The sequence below is a fragment of the Asterias rubens genome, chromosome 9 (assembly GCF_902459465.1).
Source record: "Asterias rubens chromosome 9, eAstRub1.3, whole genome shotgun sequence".
NCBI classification, from domain to species: domain Eukaryota; kingdom Metazoa; phylum Echinodermata; class Asteroidea; order Forcipulatida; family Asteriidae; genus Asterias; species Asterias rubens.
In genome coordinates, this window is record NC_047070.1 from 7,678,304 (window position 1) to 7,701,516 (window position 23,213).

Sequence of the window (23,213 nt, forward strand, 5' to 3'; positions counted from 1 at the left end):
AGGTAAGATGACTAAAATTAACCCATACATAATAATAATAATGATAGTCGATATTAATATAGCGCTTTATACACCCGAAGGGTGTCTCAAAGCTCTGAAACATGCAGTATTTTATGCAAGGTTTTTTACAAGGTGCTGTGGCGCAATATGCATCCAATCCAGCCAAGAACACCGGGGCGAACCCCTTCTCTTTTCGATAAGCGCACTGGGGTCTTTTACCTGTGTTACACAACACAAGGGACCAACGGCTTAATGTCCCATCCAAAGGACGAAGCAACGGTTAAGTGTGTTGCCTAAGGACACAAGTGTCACGGCTGGGGATTTGAACCGACATTCTGCTGATCAGAAACACCATACTTTGAATATAAGCAGAACTATTCTGTGCTTAGCCAGTTTTTCGTGTCTACAGGTAAGCTTGGGCGATACCATGATCTAATCGAATATCTTGATACTAATTTGGAAACCATACTAATTTGGAAAACATTTTGATATCGGATCGATTTGGTTTTAATCAAAATATCGATATATATCCCGATATATCGTGATATATCGCGATATATCGCGGTATATCACGGTAAATCGCGATATCGATTAAGTATCGCAATATCGCGATGTATTTCCTAGCTGAGACATCTTGCCCCCCATAGGTTTGGAGTAAAACCAGAAGAATAGGTCATTAGAACACCTCTCTTATGCTATGACTGTCTCTTCTACAACTTTCACTGGGAGTTTGAAGACTGATGATGTCAAATTACTTAACTTAACTTAACTTAACTTAAATGCATTTATAAAGCGCTTTTAACACTGTTTCAAAGCGCTGTACAATTAAGAAAAACATTAAAATGCAGGATTAAAAAACATGAGAAAATAGCAATATGTTTTTTTTAAAACACACAACAGTTAAAAAAGTAGCAAGAAATTAGTAAAAACATTACAATACAAACGATCATATTACACATATTATATCGAATATCGCGATATATTGTCGGCGATATATCGTGAATAAAATAAATCGATATCACCCAAGCTTACTTACAGGCCTAATGAAATTGGGCCCAGATCTTAACCCCTTGTAGACCATAGTGGTTGAAAACGGTGTGTACCCAAATGATCATTGTGACCATGATATTGTGCTTAGCTACATTTTGTGCTAAAGCAGCTTCACAGAGTTGAATCATATTTGTGACTTTTTTTTCTGCAGTTGTTCCTGTACTCTGGGAAGGAGGGTGAACTGGTGTGGTGAGATTGTGGATGGTGCAAAAGCTCATAGTGGAGGCATTTATGGGTGAGTAGGTTTTTTTATTTATAAATCAACAGGTCCCAATTTTAAACTTTGCATGGTGGGCGATCAGAGCATACTGATCGAAACGTCGAGTTGAAACCGATGGTTCTTTCAGAACCACCCCAACTCATTAGAGATAGTCATTACATGTGTTACCGCAAACCTTTCTATATAGGTCCCAATTTCACAAAGATGTTGAACAAACAAATACTGCTTGGCAAATTTCTTTGCTCCGCCAATAAGCTGCAACAATGTAAACTTGATAGAATTTTGGCTTTTAACCAGTTTCTGTTCAGCAAGTTCATTATGTGCTTAGCATTAAGCAAGTTGTTAATGCTTACAGGGCCAAATTTCATAAAGCTTTTGAGCAGAAAATACTTGCTAAAACATGAGTGGGCAGTAGGCCTAGTTGCAACAATGTTGATGTTATAGAATTTGGCTGGTAACCAGTTTCTGTTAAGCAAGATTTGTATGTGCTTAGAAAGTTTTTATGTTTTAGGCTCTATGAAATTCGGCCAGTGTTGATGCTGTTGTGGGCTCAGTTTCATAGAGATGCTTAAGCAGAAAATATAGCTGAACAATTATCTGCTAAGCAGAAATGAGTGGGATACCAGTCTCAAATTGTACATGTGCCATTAGTTTGGCTGGTAACCCTATTCTGGTAAGCATGCTTTTATTTTGCTTTGCTGCTTTTGTGCTTAAGCAGCTCTATGAAATTGGCTTAACTTAAACTGAAACATTCTTCTTATTTATTCACAAGCCCATTATTGGACGAAATAAGTAATGTGCTGAACATTCTTTGTGTTCCAATCCAAGCTCCTTTTGTTATAGTGTTTACACACATGTGCTGGCTCTGTGTTTTGGCTTACAATCAGTGGATTGTTGTGCCAGACTAGGGCCAGACATGCTGTCCTTGTCATCCACCATTGACTTGCAAGGAATGTGTTTCACATTGTTCGTATCCTTATTTCCTCTCAATTTAGATTGAAGAATACTAGTACAAGTGTAAACCATGGCATAATCTATTCTGTTTGGGCCTGCAATGAATGTGGATTGTTGTGCCAGATTGGGATGATCAGTTATGTTACCATTCTTTTGCCAGCATTGGCCTGCAAGGAATGTGTTTACATTGTTTGTAGATCTTTATTCCCTCTCAATGAGCCATTTTGCCTGTTAGATTTGAATAATGTCAGGTACAATGACTTGCTAAGTCACAATGTACAGCTTACATTTGAATTCCTCAGACTATAGAGACAGTTACTATGTCAAATGGTTCCTGGCAAGCTTTTGCTTGGCAACCTCCAGATGAGCAAACCCAGGTACCTTTGTGCTATACACATCCATTCAGAATCATGTATGGGTGTTTACTGTCTCTTACACATGACTACTCAAAAGCTTGCCCTCAATCATGTGACACAGCAACTGTCTCTATAGTCTGAGGAATTCAAATGTAATATAAGCCATACATTGTGACTAAACAAGTCATTGTACCAGACATTATTCAAATCTAACACCAAATGGCCTACTAAGATTGAATGAAAACTAGTACGTTTCAATAACAAGTTTCAAAGTTAAGTGTGGTATTCTGTTTGGACCTGCAATGAGTGTGTGATTGTTGTGCCAGACTAGGGTGGTCAGTTATGTCATCGTTCCCTTGCCAGCCACCATTGGCCTGCAAGGAATGTGTTTACATTGTTTGTATCATTCATTCCTGTAAATAAGCCATTTGTGGGTTAGATTTGAATAATATCTTGTACAATGGCTTGCTAAGTCACAATGTACCGCTTACATTTGAATTTCTCAGACTTTAGAGACAGTTGTAATGTCAAATGGTTCAGGGCAAGCTTTTGCATAACAAGCTTCAGATGAGAAAACCCTAGTACCATTGTGACATACACATCCATTCAGAATTGTGTATGGGTGTCCACAGTCTCTTTTGTAACTATAAAAAAGCTTGGCCTAATCATGTGTTATTGCAACTGTCTAGTTTGAGGAATTCAAGTGTAAGCCCTATTGTGACTAGGCAAGTCATTGTACCAGACATTATTCAAATCTAACAGGCAAATGGCTCATTAAGATTGAATGAAAACTAGTACATTTAAATAACAAAGAGTTTCCTATTGGGTATAAAAACCAAGGCACCCAATCTAGGTGTGGCATTCTAGACCTGTGGCTTGGGACATCAGGGTGGTTGGATGGTGGCTCTATAAATTTTCTATGTATAAATTTAAGGCTCTCAGTACAGAAGTACTAGAAGCACATTGCACTGATAGTGTTAGCTTACATGTATTTCTGTATTAGTTCAATTTATCTGCACGTCGTCCGACCTGGCTCATAATGTAAAGGGTAATGTTGTATTTAATTTTGTGTTAATTATCTCGGCCAGTTGGTACATCATTGCTGTGTTAAATTTACATTTATTTTGTTCATGTCTCCTTTGGGGAGAATTACAAGATAAGTGAATACATGCATTTCTTTTTCCATTTTCTTTTTTCTCCACTATTTTGACCAAGTTTAGCAAGTAGTTAGTTCCCTTCCCCTTCTGGGCCCAATTTCATAAAGGTTTTTAGCAGAAATTATTGCTTGACAAATGCCTTTGCTAAACCAAAAATTGAATCGGGAACCAGCCACAACAATGCAAACTTTATGTAATTTTCAGGCAGGCAACTTTTTCTTGGATCAGGCGATTTCCTCTTTTTTTGTTATCTCAGTTTTACCTTTCAAAATTTAATATTACTATACTGTAAACAAAAATCATTGAAATTTTGTAATTTCTCTTGTTGGGTGAAGTTACAGTTGCATGCCTGAACTTAAGTGTTATTCCGTTCCTGCTAAGCAATACTATTCTGTGCTTAGCGAGTTATTGTGCTGATAGGTTTTATGAAATTTGGCCCTGGTGGATGCAGGGGGTGATTCATTACATGATATCTAGTTGTATGAAAGTTTGCATACTTTGTAAACAAACTTCTTTGTCAGTCTTAAAACACTTTGTGATACCTTTTGCTATTGAGTTTATTCCTTTTTATCCCTTAGGTATGTTGGAGTCCAGATAGCACTCGCATATTGTCTGCATCCGCTGATAAATCTGCAAAGTTATGGGACGCAGACACCAAACAGCTTGTTACGTAAGCATAAACACATTTCCTCATTGTGAAACCAGTCCCTTTCTTAATGCCGGTCCCGAGTCCTCGGACGTTAGCTATTTTGTTCAAAAATTTTGATGGAGAGTAACTATAAGATGTGACAATGTGAGATTATTTCAAAAGCTTTCTTCACATGACAGTGATTTAGCAGGTGTCCCTTGCTTAATTTTAACATGGTTGTTGAAGGTTTACAAATTACATTCTTCCTGTGACAGGACAATGTTTGGACTGTCCAAGGTCCTTCATGAAATCTCAAATTTGTTTGTCATGGACCGTTAAAATACTGTCGTCCTTTCACACAAGGTGCAGTTTCACAACCAAGCTAAAAATTAAGTAAAGGACCCCTGCTAAATCGCTGTCATGTGGAAAGGGCTAAAGTCAAATTTCAAGGTTACAGTGCTCATGTATAGGAACATGGTTTGGTCTTTGGTCTTTGGTCTTTGGTCTTTGGTTCTAAACTAGACTTGACAAGAGTGTGGCCGTGTCCGAATTGGCGACTTTGGCTACAGCTACGGCTAGATCAGCGTGTCTGTCAGTGTTGAAGAATAGCAGACGCGCGCGTCCTAGCCGTAGCTGTAGCCGAAGTCGCCAATTCGGACACGGCCTTAGTTTGAACACCATCAGGGTTTCAACATCATCGCTGATTTTTTTTTCTTCTGTGTTTTTTTTTTCTCTTTTCAGGGATGAGAAATATCAGACTATTATCTGAGTTAAAGATTTGTTATATCTTCTTGGTGACAAAAGTAGCTGTTATTTTCTTCTGATTTAAATAAATTCTGCCCTTTGATCTGCTTCTCTAGTGCCAAGAATGCTCCTTGGAATCTTTTACTCCGGGGTTTTCCAAGGGGGCCAAAATGTCATCATTTCAGACTTTTTTGTTTGGAATGATTCAACTCCCTGCATTTTATTTTTCGTATCTGGATGAAATTATCACTTTGAAGACTTTTTCTTTCATATCATTTCTATTTCGTTTTTTTTTTTGCGTTTGCAGGAAGTTTGAGTTGGGTAGCAGTATTGAGGATCAGCAGCTATCATGCCTGTGGCAAGGAGAGCACATGCTGACCGTATCCCTCTCTGGTTACATCAACTACCTCGACAAGAATAATCCCTCCACACCAGCAAGGGTTATCAAGGTGTGTTCGTAAGGCCTGCTTATGTAATACTGAATTCAAGTTTCTGCGTGCAATTGACTTTTCTTCACTGATTTTGATATATTTGGTGATTTTTAGTAAACTTGTGATTTACAGTGTCAACAATTTAGTACTTTTATATTGTTCCTGCATTTTTGTAAAAGAATTTATGTGCAATGTATTTTTCAGAAGTTCTATTTGTGTCGCTTAAGAATGTTAATGTTTGTAAATAAGCTCATTGATGCTGCTTATGTGCTTTGTAAATGTTGCCTACTGTTATTATTATTATTATTATTATTAGGCCTTTTCACACTGTATCTCTTATCCCTGTGGAATACAGCCCTGGGGTGGCCCCAGGATTTGTTTTACCCCACGGTTTCCCTGGCCCACTTTCACACTGTGTTCCTATTCCACTGGGTTTACTGGGCTATACGTTCAAGAATACCCCAGGGTTTTACAGCTTACCTCTACTCCAGAGCAGGGGTGGCTATTCCCTGAGGTATGCCCATTTGCCGTGGTAGACCAGTGTTTGAGCAATCACAGTGTAAAAGGGCCGGCCGTTATTTTGGTCCCGGGGAATAGAGTAGTCCGGCTGAACACTCCAAGAATACCCCAGGGTTTTACAGCTTACCTCTACTCCAGAGCAGGGGTGGCTATTCCCCGGGGTATGCCCATTTGCCGTGGTAGACCAGTGTTTGAGCAATCACAGTGTAAAAGGGCCGGCCGTTATTTTGGTCCCGGGGAATAGAGTAGTCCGGCTGAACACTCCAAGAATACCCCAGGGTTTTACAGCTTACCTCTACTCCAGAGCAGGGGTGGCAGTTCCCTGGGGTATGTCCATTTGCCAGGGCAGATCAGGGCAAGACCAGGTATAAACGATCACAGTGTGAATAGGCCGGCTGTTATTCCCTGGGGGCAACCCCAAGGAGTAGAGTCGTGTGAAGAGGGCTTTTCTTGTCTTGTCCTGAAGAGAATGAACACATGGTATTTTTTGTCAGAACGACCAATAGAGTATATTGTCTGAAAGGTTGAGTCTAAAAAAAGATTTCCCTCTGGCAAAAATGAGTGGGACACCAGTCACAGGTGGTATATGTACTGTAGCATTGTCTTTAGTCTGGTAACTTTAGTGTGGTAAGCATAAATGTGTTGTGATTACCTACTTTTTGTGCTAAAAGCAGCTGTATGAATTTAGGCCCTGGCCGGAAAGAGTTCAAAGTACTTATTATTAACCGTGTCTTGATATTCTTCTATTTCTTAGGGGCATAACAAGAACATCACCGCCATGACGCTATCACAAAGTTCTAAGACGGTCTACTCTGCTGGGTTGGATAACAAACTACATATCCTTTACATCCAACTTTTTTCCATTTGTGACCCTGATTTACATTTTTTAACCCTTCTACTGTCAGCTCAAACAATTTGAAAATGGTTTTGTATGATAAGTGCACTACATGTGGTGCATACATCTGTACAGTACACTGTCAACCCTCCTACTGTTTGACCATTGAATAACAAATGATTTTGAATGATAAGTGCACTACATCTGGTGCATACATCTGTACAGTACACTGTCAACCCTCCTACTGTTTGACCATTGAATAAGATCAAAATGATTTTGAATGATAAACTATGCCAGTGTGCTGTGCAATATGATGTCTAACATTATGAATGCATCTGCAAATACACTGACAGTTCTGTGCACAGTTGTTTTTCCGTAAACAAACTTCAAAATGACAAGAAAAAGTACTGTCATCTTGTTACTGAATCACTATTAATTGATTTGTTCAATTCATAATTATAGACGTTAAACGATTGTTTGTATGTGAGAGATTGGCTGTTGCCAGCTTGGTGTTTATAGTAGGCCTTGTTTATATTCCCTAGTTGGAGCTTTGTCAAGTTATTTAAACAAACAAACAAACAAATAAATAGTGCTGTTGAATGGTTCCAAACAATTTGTAAACTTACTGGCAAATTTGACTGAGAGTAGGAGGTTTCATCATAGTTGATGATTTTAATGTTGGAAATTGCTCAGTGACTGGTTTGCTGTATAAATCCTGCTGGTTTTTGTTGTTGTTAGTCATGTTGTAATAGAACATAGGTTTTATCTCCCAAAGTGTTGTTTGTTCCTTAACGCTTGAGCACTGAATTGGGACGTGGAAACGGGTGACTGTGTTGAAACTAAAGGAAAGGGCCATACCAACATGGTGAATGGGATGAGCATGACGGGCAGCACCATCACATCCGTTGGAGTCGACGATCAAATCAGGTTCCAGGATGCAGAGAAGAAAGAATTCATGTAAGTTTCTTTTTTTGTTTGTAGCGTTTTGGCAGACTACGACCAGAAAGATGTTTGGCTACAGGTCACGTCCCTTTCATGGCAAACAGCCCAACTCAAAAATGATGTTTTCTTATATAAGATAATTTCTGGGGCATAAGCATACATTCCCTGCTTACTTGCTGAGAATTCCCTGCTTCCTTAAGCATCACTTCTTTGCTTACGGTAAGCAGAGCTATGAAATCGGGCCCAGGTTGGCTAGTGATTTCTTTCCCTACCTTTCACCTTGTTGCTTTTTGAATTCCAGTTCAAATTGTTTTCCCCTCTGCTATATATATTTTTTCCTGTAAATTTATACTTGATATGTGATATTAGATGTTAGAAACTTTGATCGGCTGTACTTTTTCCACTTTTCTGGATCCCTTCCCTTAATCCTTTGCTCCTCTTTTTTCTTTAAATTGATATTGTATTTGTTCGTACTTGTTAATTCCTCTGAAGAAGGTCTGGTTTGGATCGAAAGCTGACGCCATCTACCCTACTCATTTGATGTTTATCTATGATTTTGTGTGCATTTCCCTTTTACTGTTGGATGTAAACAAATTAATGTAAAGTTTTAAATAATTGATGGTTTGTAATATTTGATGCATTTGGTATGTATTAATTGTGTTGCCAAATATATCTTTTTATTTACTGTTTTAGGAAAATCAAATTATGTGCATTGTGTATTATGTCAAGTACATAAACAGTATTTGCATGTAATGTTGTGTTTTATGTACGTAGGATTTGACTTGATTCTCCATGTGAAATGTGATTAGGTTTTAACAAATGTTTATTTTGTTTTTGTACGACTTCTTCCTCTAATTGTTACTTATTATTATACTGATGTTACCCTCCCCTTGGTTATGGGATCTGTTCCAGTTTTGAAATAAATAACCAGGCCTGATACTTCACGAAAGCAGTTAAGGCAATTGCCTTGTTGCCCCTGGCGAAGTATACAGGCCTGAAAGTATACAGGCCTGAAATACAATACAATGCAATATTAAATAAAATATCATGACCCTTTTTCTTTTCCCTGATATAGGGCCGAGACCATTGGATTAGACGCTCAGCCTCTCTCTGTGGACACGGTCGGAGATAAGATGGCCATTGGCACAGACGGAGAAGTAAGTCCATTTTCTACAAATTGTAACTTTCAATCGGAGACTTTTGGGACGCTTGGTGGCAGCAGACTTACCAGGTAAAATCCATTGTTCTCGGTAATGTGCGCATGCTCAGAACTACGTAAACAATGGAAATTTTACCTGGTAAGTCTGCTGCCACCTAGCGTTCCAAAGTCTCCCATTGAATCAAATGTCAGGCATGATGTTCTCCCTCTGTTTTCTGATTTTGTTCCCCACAGAAAAATCAGTTGAACTGTTATTATAAGGCCTGAAAAGTCTATTAGAGCTTGTACCATGTGCACATGTATGTAGGTCAGCCCCTGTACTTGATAACATTTGCCTACTTTTTCAAGGACCAAATATCAATCCTGGAGTGTGTACTTTAAAGGAACAGGTTGCCTTGGATCGGACGAGCTGGTCAATAAAAACTTTGACTCCCATAAATGGCCAACCGTGTTTAGTCATCGAGGTAAAAATAAAACCACGCATTATCGAGGCATATTTGTGTAGATCGTTGTATTCTACCTTTACATCTTTCTAACCATAGCGATTTTAAAACAAACGGTTACAGAACGCTTTTCAAAGACCAACGGGACCGATACAAGATAATGTGTTCCTTTAATTGTTTGGGTGATTTTGTTTTTAAATGCCAGATTTTTATTTTTGATGTGTATTCTAATTGTGTTTCTTGATTTGATATTTTACTGTTCCGGTGCGGTCTATTATTACCTTGTAACTGTATTTTCTCTAAGATTTTGAAACTGTATGGATTTTCATTGTATTTTGTAAATTGTTAACCACCCATAGGCATGTTTCATGGATGGACGCTACTTAAGTTGTCCTTATTATTGGTTAATGGTTATTTATGTGAGTACATGTGTTGCTGTGTGAAGGAAAGCAAGTTGGGTTCCTTTTTTTTTACAAAGAATTATTTTTTAGTCATGACAACCACTGTTTACAGGGGATGACAATTGCAGCTTTTAACTCCCCTGCTTGTCCTACCTTTCCTTTGATCAACCTTAATGTCCCTTTCTCTGTTTTTTTTTGTACTTGTGTATTTAGTGTATGTTTTATAGTGCCTTTTTTAGTCTATTTCATTAATTGCTTTGTATTGTTTAAGTTTGAGGTATTTTTCTATTGCATTTTGATTGTTAAATTTGATTCAATGCGATCATCTTTTGATTGTGATGTTTTTATTTTTATTTTTGAAATAATGAATAAACCATTTTATCCATCTATATATATTTATTTATCTATCTATTAAAAGTGGTTTTTTGATAAACTATTCTTTGACCTCTGACACTAATCCTCTGACCTTTCATGACCTTTCAGGTCAGCCTGTACAGTGGGAATACCAAGGTGTTTTCTGAGAAGGTTGGATACCGAGTAAACTCTCTATGTTTCAATCCGTCCGGGAGTCAGCTAGCCATTGGTGGAGGGGTAAGTTGATCGGGTTCTCGTTTCCCACAGTGTGTTTCAAATGTCTTAAAGGGAAGGTACACGTTTGGTAGTTACTCTAAACAAATATTAACTTAAAAACTGACTTGGTAACTAGCAATGGAGAGATGTTGATAGTATACAACATTGTGGGAAACGACTCCCTCTTAAGTAACGTAGTTTTCGAGAAAGAGGTAATTTCTCGCTAAAATATTAAAAGACTTCTCTGAAAGCACACAAATTTGTCCAACAAGGGTGTTTTTTCTTTCATCATTTTCTCTCAACTTCGATAACCAATTGAGCCCAAATGTTCACAGGCTTGTTATTTTATGCTTATGATGGGATACACCAAGTGATAACACTGGTCTTTGACAATTACCAAACGTGTACAACTGTACAGTGCCTTTAAAGGCACTGGACACTATTGGTGATTACTCCAAATAATTCATAGCATACAAACTGACTTGGTAACAAACAATGGTAAGCTGTTGATAGTATAAAACATTGTGAGAAACTGCTCCTGAAGTAACGCTGTTTTTGAGAAAGAGGTTAATTTCTCACTCAAATAATAAGACTTCAGTTGAAGCCTTTTATCATGCATATGAAAAGGTGTTTTTTTTTCTTTCATGGAACCTTCGATGGCCAATTGAGCCCAAATTTTGACACGTTTTTTATTTTATGCATATGATGAGAATAGTGATTAATTTTTCTCCCCATTTTCATCCTGTGTATCTCATTTCTACATTGTGTATTTTGCGGAGTCACGTTGTGTGACTTTTGATCTTTTGTAAATTGATGATTGTGTTTGTATTTTTTAGCATTTTTTTTATCCTGTTCACGTCATTGTAACTTTGCTGTTTTGATGTGATAATGGAATTTCTAAATTTCTAAATATATGCATAAAATTGATCCTTGAAACTGGTGTTCTGTGTTTGTCTTGTCTTCATGTTTGTAGTTTGTCTGTCTAGGCCGGCTTCTACAAGCCTTGACTTAATCCGACAACCTCATTCCCCCCTCCCCTCTTTCTTCTTTGCTTATTATTTTGATTATCTATCTAACAATTTGTATGAAATGTTATATTTTGAGTAGAGTAGTTGGTATTTTGGTATACATAGATTAAGTTGTTTTTTTCCCATCTTCTCTGTGCATACCATGTTGCTTATCTAGGCCTATGTAATATTTTGGGTATTTTGAGACGAGACGTGTAGTATGAACTAATCATTGAATTGAATTGAACCTTTGTTCCTTCGCTGCTATTTGGGTTTCCCCCTCCCCCACATCTTCTGTTCTTAACATTTTGTTTAGCTACATAATATTTTGTATGATATATTATGTATTGAGTAGTATGAAATAATCTTTGAACCTTTAGGCCTATCCATTTGCTGCTATTTTGGTCTACATAAATTACCTTAAAATTTTGATTATCTATGTAATATTTTGTACACATATCATATATTTTGAGAAAAGTAGTATGGTATGAAATAGTCGTTGACCTGAATTGAACCTTTATTGCTTTGCTGTTATTTTGGTTTACGTTGTGTTCCCCCCCCCCCCTCTTTCGTTCTTAATATCTTGATTATCTATGTACATAGGCCTAATATGCCAATGTTTGACTAGCACTTTTTTATGTTTAGCAATTTTTTTCTGTGTTTAGCAAGTTTTTTCTGTGCTTACAGGGTTTGTGAATTTGGAATGTGGGCCTACAGGGCAGTTCCACTTGTTTGGCAAGATATAACCTAGGCCTAATATGCCAAAGTTTGATTAGCTCTTACTCTGCATTGATTATAGCTCTACAGAAATGTATCGAGCACTGTGAATTGTTATAGAAGACGATTTCATTTGATAGGCCTACATATTATATTTTGAGAAGAGTTTGTATCGAATAAATTTTGACTTGATTTGAATTTAACTGATTCTTTATTCCTTTGCTGCTATTAACAGGACAGCAAGGTGCACATCTTTGATGTCTTGGCCAGTGATTTGAAGGAGGTGACTCAACTGACAAACAATGACCCTGTGGACGCCGTTAAGTTCTCTCCCGATGGAGAGCACCTCGCCTGTAGCTCTGGCAAGAAAGCGTTCCTGTGGAAAGTCGATGGATATATGGTGAGTTTCCACGCTCAGCCCAATTTCATAAACCTGTTTAGCAGAAAATAGTGGGTACCAGTCGCAACAATGCAACCTTTACAGGCTGGTAACGGGTTTCAAGATTTTTCAGTGCCTCTGAGCAAGTTTTTTGTGCTTACTTTTTACAGGGTATGACATTGGGATGTACATATAGGGCAATAGAAATAGAAATAGAACCCAGACAATGCTGAGTGTCTCGTTGTGCGTGCGGTTTCGTTGTGAGACCATTTTTATGGACGCGCATACGCCATTTTTGTTACGCGTGTATGACAAAATATTTTGCCATACAATTTTGCCATACAATGACATCATCATTGACCAATGAACACACTAGAAATGGTCTAAGTGCGCTGACATCTTGCCATTTTGTCATACACGCGTCTTACGCGATGATAATTTTGCCATACGCGCGTATCGCGTGATATCGCTACGCTGCGTCCACAGACGACACAGAGGGTGGCCGAGCTCAGCGATCTCCGGGTTCTATTTCTATGGGCAATACACACATGGATTAACCCATTCTTTTGGCCAGATATAAACAATATGTTTTGGGTGTTTGAGATGATGTAGAACAGAGGGCTTGGACAAACAGTTCATAGAGCTGCCTAAGCAGAAAATGTTGCTTCATAATTTGTTTCTTAGCAGAAATGAGCAGGATACTAGTCACAAACTGTAATGTTTTTTTTGTCTTGCCTTGTTTTTGTACACATCACTTTGAGGCTTGATAAATTTCTTTAGTATTATTAAAGGCAGTGGACACTATTGGTAATTGTCAAAGACTAGCCTTCACAGTTGGTGTTTCTCAACATAAGCATAAAATAACAAACCTGTGAAAATTTGAGCTCAATCGGTCATCGAACTTGCGAGATAATAATGAAAAAACAAACGCCCTTGTCACACGAAGTCGAGACCTCGAGTTCTAAATCTGAGGTCTCGAAATGAAATTCGTGGAAAATTATGCCTTTCTCTAAAACTATGTCACTTCAGAGGGAGCCGTTTCTCACAATGTCTTATACCATCAACCTCTCCCCATTACTCGTCACCAAGTAAGGTTTTAGGGCAATAATTATTTTGAGTAATTACCAGTAGTGTCCACTGCCTTTAATGGTTGAACCTTTAAATTTATATTCATCCTGATGATGTGATTGATTGATTTCTGATTGATTGATTGATCGATCGATTGATTGATCGATTGATTGATCTATTTATTTCCAATTCAGCCTGTCAGCACCTACTGGAGTGGACACGTTGGTCGCATTATAACCCTGAGCTGGAGTCCAGACAGCAAACGGTTTGCAACAGGCGGAGTGGATAGTTCACTTAGAATCTGGGCCTTGGCAAATATCAACTCTGGGGAATGCATCAAAGGTATACTATGTTGAAGGGTTCGGGTACTTTTTGTATAACACAAAACACAATATCCACCGATTTACATTAAACTTGCGTGGTTTGAAGATAATGGTGGCATAAAGCTTCCCTTAAAAATATTACTTGCTGAGGTCTGTAATTTTTGAGAAATGTCATTGTAACCTTGTTTTTCTCTAAAGCCATGTGAACTTTTGTTTGTAAGTTTTATCATTTTATACAGTTCATGGTGTATAATGGGGAGGGGGGCGTATTTATATTTCGTATCAATCTTTATATTATTGTACTAAAATTTGTTTATTTTTGTGAGTATTGTTTGTTTTTCTTTCTTCACTATTTATGAGAACTTAGCTTACTTTTGCGAAGTGCGTCACATAGACGCTTGTGTAAATACTTTCAATGCAGAAATAGTAAACATTTAAAACAAAATCATTGACCAAGCTCTCATGCTATCAATACACTGATGAGGACTCCTCTGTTTCATAAATAGAATGTTATAGATAAATAAATGAACAAATGATTCGTACTCTTGTACCCTTTAGAATGAATACAAATCTATGTAAACAAAAAATTTATTTTTTCAATTTTTTTCTCTCCAGGAGCTCATCCCAAAGCTACCATAGTGTCCATTTCGTGGCTGGATGACAACACAGTGGTGTCGGCAGCGCATGACAAATGCGTCAAGGTGTGGACGGTCTAGACAGGTCAAAGGTTAATCAGGGTCAGTGGACAGAGGGGGTTAATATTGGGACATGTTTGGTTTCTTCAAGGATACCTTTGGGGAGGGAGGGGACGCTTATTAATGGGTCACAAATAGTCATACAGAAACAAGAATGATTTGGAAAGTTTTAGTTTTGCAAGACTTTTATTTTGTTAAGGATGCTTTCATAAAGCTTGAAAGCACAAAAAACTTGCTTAGCAGAAACAGGTTACCAGCCAAACTACATTAAGTTTGCATTGTTGTGGCCGGCACCCTACTCAATTTTTGCTTAGCAAGGATAAAATTGTCAAGCAGTATTTTCTGCTCGTCAGCTCTATGAAATTTGGCCATGTTGAGAAATTCAGACAGAAGATATGATACTCATGTCTGTTTTAATGCCGTTGTCCAGTCTGTTCTGGGTTGGCTTCACTCATGAAATGAGATGCGAAAGAGTGTCTCAGTTTAAGGTAAATTCATTGGGGACTGGGGAGTTGCATTTGATAATTTTTGCTGTTATGTACACTGGATGAGAATTTGCAATTACTGTGCATTTGCATGAAGTGTGTTTTAGACACAAAGTAACCATGACCTTTGTCATGTTACAGCCATTGTCTGGTACCCTGTGTACAGTAGCAATAATGAGTAACAAAAAAAGAGGGGACAGACCATTTTCTTTACCAACCTTGGCTCGGTTGAGAGGAACTAGAAAAATTAAAACCAAATTGTAAGAGCACTTTGATAATAAATGTCTTACTGCTAAGTACTTGCATGAGCAGGGTAATCTTGACTGCCGAAATGTTTGTTTGCTGAGAAAATGTTTGTTTCAATTTCGCAATTTGAAATGAAACAGTTAAATTAAAAATAGGAAGCATCCACAACTAGTCTCAAATCTGTGAATAGTACATTTAATATAATTAAATGCACACTGATTAAATGAACACTCTGCATGCAAATGTTATTTATGCAAATGCAAATGTTATTTTATTTGTGGGAGTTGGCGGAGTTCCCTTGAAGGGAGGGTCGTCTAAACAAACAAACAAACAAACAAACAAACAAACGAAAATTACCCAAGAGGTTGTATCTGTAGTAATTAAAAGGCAGTGGACACTGTTGGTAATTGTCAAAGACTAGCCTTCTCAGTTGGTGTATCTCAACACATGCATAAAATAACAAACCTGTGAAAATTTGAGCTCAGATGGTCATTGAACTTGCGAGATAATAATGAAAGAAAAAAACACCCTTGTCACACGAAGTTGTGTGCTTTCAAATGCTTGATTTCGAGACCTCAAATTGGTGGAAAATTGCTATTATTATTAGGTATGCAATTTTAATGTTGCCATTTTTGCTGATAGATTTGCATTTGTGATTTGTAAGTTACCAAAAAGAAAACAAATATATACAATTTAGGTGGACAGTTTTTGTAACTCCATTGTAGCTTAGATGAAAAATTGTTACAGAGTATATTTCTAACTATTTTATATTTCTATTTGATCTGTACGTAGATTTCGTTTTAAGAATAAGATGCATATTTGGGGAAACCTACAAAGTGAGCAATTTGTCATGTGTATTATTTCTTTGGTAGTTAGGGAGTTTTTTTGTAGTAAAAAATAAACGCACAGTTGCAAGATGTTGTCTGAAGAAAGTTGTTTAATTAGAAGGGAAAACTCTTGAGGTTAAATGTTTTAGTGTGAAATGCATGCGCCCAGTATGTAGGTACATTGGACAGCTCTGAATGGTTTACTGGAATATGGAGACATTTTCTTTTTATAAGACATGATGTCATGGCCTGAGGGGTTAAGAGCAACAAATTCAAGTTCTGGTGGTTTAGTCATCGGGTTGTGGGTTTGAATCCCAGTCATGATAATTGTGTCCCTGAGCAAGACACTCCACTATAATTGCTTCTCTTCTCCCAGGGGTACAAATTGTGTTTGAAAAATCCTTCTGAGTGCCACGGCAGCTCGGGACGTATACTCCCCAGGGAGCTAGAAGATTACAGGAACGTTATTGACCCGTTGACCAGACGCTTATGTAAAGCTCATTGATACGTTATTGTGAAATGCACAATATAACAAATAGTTCTGATTATTATTTCGTCTCGTCTGGAAGGGCCCCGAATATTTCTTCTTTTTGGTAATGAAATTATTTTATTTAATCTTATAATTAAATTCTGCAAGTAAGTACTTGTTTAATTATTTTAACAAAGCTAAAATAACAGATGACTATGCCTTATCTGATGCATTGGGGTTTGATAAAGTCCCTATACTTCATTTTGTAAGATGGGTTTATGGAAGCCCTGGCGGTGTTACACTTTGGTATTGTACTACAGTATCTGTGTACAGCACAGAGGAAGAGTGTAACAAAGGTGTAACAAAAAGATGGCGGTTGGTGTTACAGGTCTGCAAATGTTAAACACATTGCAAGGATCATTGTGACGGGACGTTAGTGGCAAAGTCAAACAGTTTATTTGTTGTGGGTTTTGTTTTTCAGTTATGTACAGGGTTATCGCTATATCCTCTAATGTTTTGTAATTTCGAAGTGCCTATTTGTAATCTGTGTGTGCTGTTTAATATTGTCCATGTTTGATTTTAGGTCTGATTAGTGAAATGGAATCTTTGAGCGATTTCTTGTTAGAATCACTCAAAGATCCTTTTTGGAAACCACGACATCCACTCTGACTTAAGCCCAGTTCGTATTTCCTGCAAACGCAAAGCAACATCTCTGTTAACGCAGTTAACAGGAGTTGAGCACATGGGAACTATTACGAACTATTTGTGATTCTGTGACGTCATCTGTGGGTTCGGATCCCGGTCGTGACACTTGCTACATAAAATTGGGGAGGTAGTGCCTTCTGCTCTACCGGCTAGGCTTCGAATTGAAGAACCCAAGCCTACATTCGTATGGACTGTGAAATGGGTAACCCGCTAGGCTTCGAATTGAAGATACCCAAGCCTACATTCGTATGGACTGTGAAAGGGGTAACCCTGTTTCAGCCCTAGGAGTAGGTGGCAATGGCCTCGGGAAACAAATAATTGTAGCCCACACCTTGAAGTGGCCTTCGGCCTTGTGTGTCAGGCGACTTGTATAAAAATATAAAAAGGTTGTATTGCATAAATGCATTTGCAGAAAGTATGTATGAACCAAGCTTTAGACTTCGTTCGTCTTATTTATGAAGCCCTGTACCAAAGGCGCACATTTTTAAAATAACTGATGGAGCCCAAGGCCTGATTTCATAGAGCTGCCCAAGTACAAAATGCACCCGGCTAAGCACAACAAAATTATGCTTACCAGAATAAGGTCACCAGCCAAACCATGTCACATGTACAATTTGTGACTGGTAGCCTGATAATATCTGCTAAGCAGAAATAATCAAACAATCTCTTCTGCTTAAGCAACTCTGTTAAACCAGAGTAGACCTTTTTCATTGGCGACCAACTGTGGAAACTTGTACAGTCTTCATTGACCTCAATGAGGAAACTGTTTTGGCTCTTGAGACGTCATTATGCTACATGTCTTCTATCCGTATACAAGAGTTAATCAAGTAAGGTTTGCGATATTACCAAATAAATGAAATGTCTCTCTTTGGGCTATAGAGAAAAAATAGTAGTGTAATAACTCACTTGTTACATATACACATGCCATTCTTTCTCAAAAAAGCCTTTCTTTTAAAATGTTGCATCCTCCGCCCCCCCCCCCCCCCAAACAAAAAAAAACAACTGATCACAATTGAATTTTGTACAGTGTTTTCAGTTATCTATGGCACTCTTTTGAAAAGAAAAAGATCACCTGAAAAATTGCATGCGTGATCCTTATGTAACCCACAATTGTTAGGGATTGTCAAATCATAAAAGAGCAGGGATTGTAATCCATTTATCCCCATTACGGCTGATTTGGCTATGCAGTACTGAATCTATCAACATCTGACAAATCTACTGTAGTTTGAGGGATTTTGGGTCAGTACATCTTTTGCCGATTAGACTGTAAGCTTTATTTTAATATTAATGTTATGGAACCACCTTTTGTTATCAATAAACCGAAACTATACTATTCTATTCTGTAGTTCTGGATTTTTTTAATAAAGCGCATCAACCCAAATTTCCAATGGAGTCGAAATTAAAATGCAAGTCGAAACAATGCACATGCTGATAATGCAGTACTCTATGCAGATATAGCCTACACACTAAGGCAGACAAAGCATCAAAAGCCTACAGCAAACAACTGTAATAGAACTGGTACTTCAACTCTGGATCAAAGTAATTCAAAGACGAGCTAAATGAAACCGCATCAAATGATCTTTGCTAGGAAAAAAAGTCAAAGAAAAAATATTGATATAAATGAAAACATTTGAGTTTCAAAGTTCAATTTTTATTTAAACACAGTTTGGTAGTAACATCTAAATTAAATTAAATTATTAACATAAACTCATGTGGATACAAATTACTTAGTGTTATGTAATACATGGCTGTCAGCTATACACCAGGCACTGCATGGGGCGTTGATTTATTGCAATCCATCTATGAAATCATCAAATTAGTCATTATGATAAATTTATAATGGGAGGCTTTTGGCCAGTCCTTTTTCACAGTTCTCGCCAGTAGTACACATGCGCAGACCTACGCGCGCATACTAAGCATTCAGAGCCGCAAAAAGGACTGTCTCCTGCTGTCAGCATCTCAAAAGCCTTGCACCTGCAGAAACTGTAGTCATTAGTGTGCATTCTACTCTGAATGTCTAAATGAAAACATAATCCAAGTGTCAAGTCAGACGCACTTTTTATAGTGAATACCATCTGCACTGCATTAACTATGAATTATGACACATTGTCATACACAAAGTGTTTGACATATTTTCCCCATCCAGTGATACAAACGTATACAGCATGATGAGAAAATTCAATTTCCAATCAATACAACTTTCACTTCTTAATTAATAGGGAAAATATTTTTAAGCCCAGTTCATACTTCCTGCAAATGCGGAGCGAACTTTTAACGTCACAGCCAATTTTTGCTGCAAATGTTTCAAAGGAGTTCAGCACATCTCAACTGTTGAGAATTATTTGTTGCAAATTTGTGTCGTCAAAATTTGTATGAAATGGACTTTTTTATGAAATCACAACATAATCAATGTACAAATGCCCTTCAACTGTTCGCTTAAATATTAGAGTAAACATATGATTATCAATAAATAAAAATTAAAAAGCTCTTTGGCAAAGGTTTCAAAATACGAGACAAACGGATCAATCCATCAGGCCACACCCTTGATGTATCAACCATAAACAGCAAGTGAGTCAAATGTAGCATAGAGCAAGTTTGAGTTTGTACCATGGTTTTAAAGGAACACGTTGCCTTGGATCGGTCGAGTTGGTTTTTGAAAAGGGTTTGTAACCGTTTGTTATAAAATGCATATATGGTTAGAAACATGTTTTCAAAGTAGAATACAATGATCCAAACACATTTGCTTCGAAATTGTGTGGTTTTCCCTTTACTTTGCAAACTAACACGGGAGTAAAAAATTTGACTCCCACAAATGGCCGACCATGTTTGTCAACGAGGTAAAAGGAAAACCACGCAATTTCGAGTGATACTTGTGTGGATCATTATATTCTACTTTTAAATTAACTATCAAACCATATGCATTTTATAACGAACAGATACACCTGCTTTTCAAAGACCAACTTGACTGATCCAAGGCAACCTGTTCCTTTCATGTACACACAAAACACTGTTGCAACATTCTTTTTACAAAACAAATTTGCATAGAGTTCATCTTGAGATTTCAATATTCTGAAGTATCTGAACTAAGGTTTATAAAATCATAGAATAACTCGCAACAATTCTTAGCCATCGGAGCTGTATTTAAGAAGAGAGGCGTTCTTTACAAACAGAGAGACCCAACTTTTGGGCAACTTCTTGCCAGGCCCCTGATTTTTCCATAGGTCAAATTTGGCCATTGGGCCTGTAACAGAACCTGAATAAGAAATTTGTGCTTTAAAGGATCGTTACAGAGTTGGTTAGAAAACAAAATCGTGAAGATCACACTTTACATAAAACTTACACGGTCTAATGATGGTGATTGTAGAAAACATCCCTTGAAATATTTCTGTCTGAAATGGCATACTTGGTGAGAAATTAATAATTTAATTTTGCGTTTGGAGTTTATCGCTCAGTGAACGATTTCTTTATTCTTTTGTTTGCATCAATGTCATGCAAAATGTGTGATCGGTTTTTCACTCTTTTCTTGTGACCCAGATGGCCAATCAATCTCAAACTTCTACAGGTTTGGCAGTTTATGTATATGGTGGATTCCATAAAGTGCTTACACTGCCAGCAACTGTTGTGTTAGCAAAACCAATTCTGTAATGTTCCTTTAAGTTTCCGTTTAACTTTACAACCTATCCCAAATCTTCAGGGATGCCAGTGGCTCTTTCCTTGAAATCTTGCCTTACATTTGCCTACACACTACTAAATAAAAAGAGTCGTACTGATTTCGTTCTATAACACAATAAATCTTCAGCTAGTAAAATTCATATCAAAATACCTAAAATAACACTATTTATGCGAAGAGAATGTAGAACCTAAAATACTTATCACAACACAAAGTCACACATTAAAATGTGTTACTAAAGCATACATTTTTAACTTAACCCTGCACTCCCAGTCATCAAAAAACCAAAGTAATCTTTTGATAAGTTGTTGTGCTCCTTTATCAGTTAGATAATATTTAACATTTTGTTTTTGTACCAGACCTTGGAATAAGTAACTCAGTTGTAATCACCAAGATGCTTGTAATGCTCCTTGATTTGATAAACTTCCAATGCTAAGACATACCATGGAGGTATACAGCTGATGAAAATGGGCCTAGTACACAAACTTAAAGACACTGGACACTATTGATAATTGTCAAAGACCAGTCTTCTCACTTGCTGTATCTCAACATATGCATAAAATAACAAACCTGTGAAAATTTGAGCTCAATTGTTCATCGAAATTGCGTGATAATAATGAAAGAAAAAATACCCTGGTCACACAAAGTTGTGTGCTTTCAGATGCTTGATTTTGTGACCTCAAATTCTAAATCTGAGGTCTCAAAATCAAATAATTCATGGAAAATTACATCTTTCTTCAAAACTATGTCATTTCAGAGGGAGCCGTTTCTCACAATGTTTTATACCATCAACCTCTCCCCATTACTCGTTACCAAATAAGGTTGTAAGCTAATAATTATTTTGAGTAACTACCAATAGTGTCCACTGCCTTGTATATTCTAATGTACTGTACAACTTATTTACAATAATACAAATTTGTCTTTAGTGCAACAACATTTTATCTTACACAAACATATCTTTTGGGTCGAAACAAAAAACAATCTCGTGGGCTGTGACCTGTTGCACTGAACAATTCAAATTGAGAAAGATAAATTCTTTTAACAAATGGGAAATATTTGAGACGCCATTTTCTGTCTGTTTCTCATTGCTGAGAACAATGTACCTCATCGCAAGTACTTGGTCCGCGCACATTAGACATGGAATGAGGTGCATGCTGGTCTAACTAGCGATCAAATTTGATCGCTAGCTAGACCAGCATGCACCTCATTTAAAAGTTTGCGCTTGGGCAATGGGTATCTGCGAAAAGGTTTTTTGGAAAAGAAGGACTGGTGAGTAGTACACGCCCTCTTTTGCCTCAAACACCCCCGTTGAAGCTACATGTACCCCAACGCAGCATGATGCAGCATTAATTTTCTGCTAGCATTAATTTTCTGCTAGCAGTAAACCACAGGGGCCGATTTCACATTGCAATAAAATTCATCGCAAGACAAATTGTCAGTATTACCATAGTGATTTGAATTGTGACGTCACACTTTACTAAGCAACTACAATTGGTTTGCCAAATTTCATCAAAGCCAGTAGGCAACAAAACTTGCTATGCACAGACTAACCTTGCTTAACAGAAACTGGGTACCAGCCGAAATTCCATAAAGTTAAACCGTTTCAACCGGTGCTCACTCATTTTTTGATTGGCAAAGAAATTTGCTAAGCAGTATTTTCTGCTCTTGTGTAAAGATTTCGTTGTTATAGGAAATCTTACAAAATTAAATTCAGAACAATGTTAACTGAAAGCAGCTTTGTTTGCATAATTTGTTTTCTTTAGAACCTTTAGTCCTTATATACAGTAAAAACTTGCATTTCAAAAAAGGCGCATAAAGTGAAAAACACATTGAGTGTTTTCTCAAATACTGTAAAAAAAATAATATATAAAAAAAGTTACCTCAAAAATGTCTAACCTCCCACTCATAGAAAACATAAGCAAATTCTGTCAGCTTGCATGAAAGTCACTGGAATACAAAAACTAATACTGATTCATACTTAATGGGAATCAAAACAAAAAAATAATTATTTTTTACAGTTCTGATCATGTGAAACTTTCTGAGAAAAGTAAACTTTCCCAATATAAGTCCCTTCCAATTTGGGGCCATCGTTATTTTCATTTCACTTATCAACATTTTCAAAAGCGTTCAAACCGTTCACTTTTCCAATACCTCCTCCCTCCCCCTGTAAAGGTGTAAAAAGAAACGATGGGTTCTTTTGAACACTTTTATAT

At 37.3% G+C, this 23,213-nt stretch overlaps 1 protein-coding gene across 1 annotated transcript; it reads left to right on the forward strand.

The window, feature by feature from the left end:
• The first annotated feature begins 2,186 nt into the window (after positions 1-2,186).
• Positions 2,187-14,855, forward strand: LOC117294720 (WD repeat-containing protein 1-like). The gene is made up of 10 exons (XM_033777232.1): positions 2,187-2,240; positions 4,316-4,407; positions 5,417-5,558; positions 6,814-6,895; positions 7,698-7,851; positions 8,912-8,993; positions 10,323-10,430; positions 12,369-12,533; positions 13,775-13,922; positions 14,519-14,855. Exons 1-10 carry the CDS (start codon positions 2,187-2,189, stop codon positions 14,617-14,619), a joined length of 1,128 nt encoding a protein of 375 aa, XP_033633123.1. The 3' UTR covers positions 14,620-14,855.
• The last annotated feature ends 8,358 nt before the right edge of the window (positions 14,856-23,213 follow it).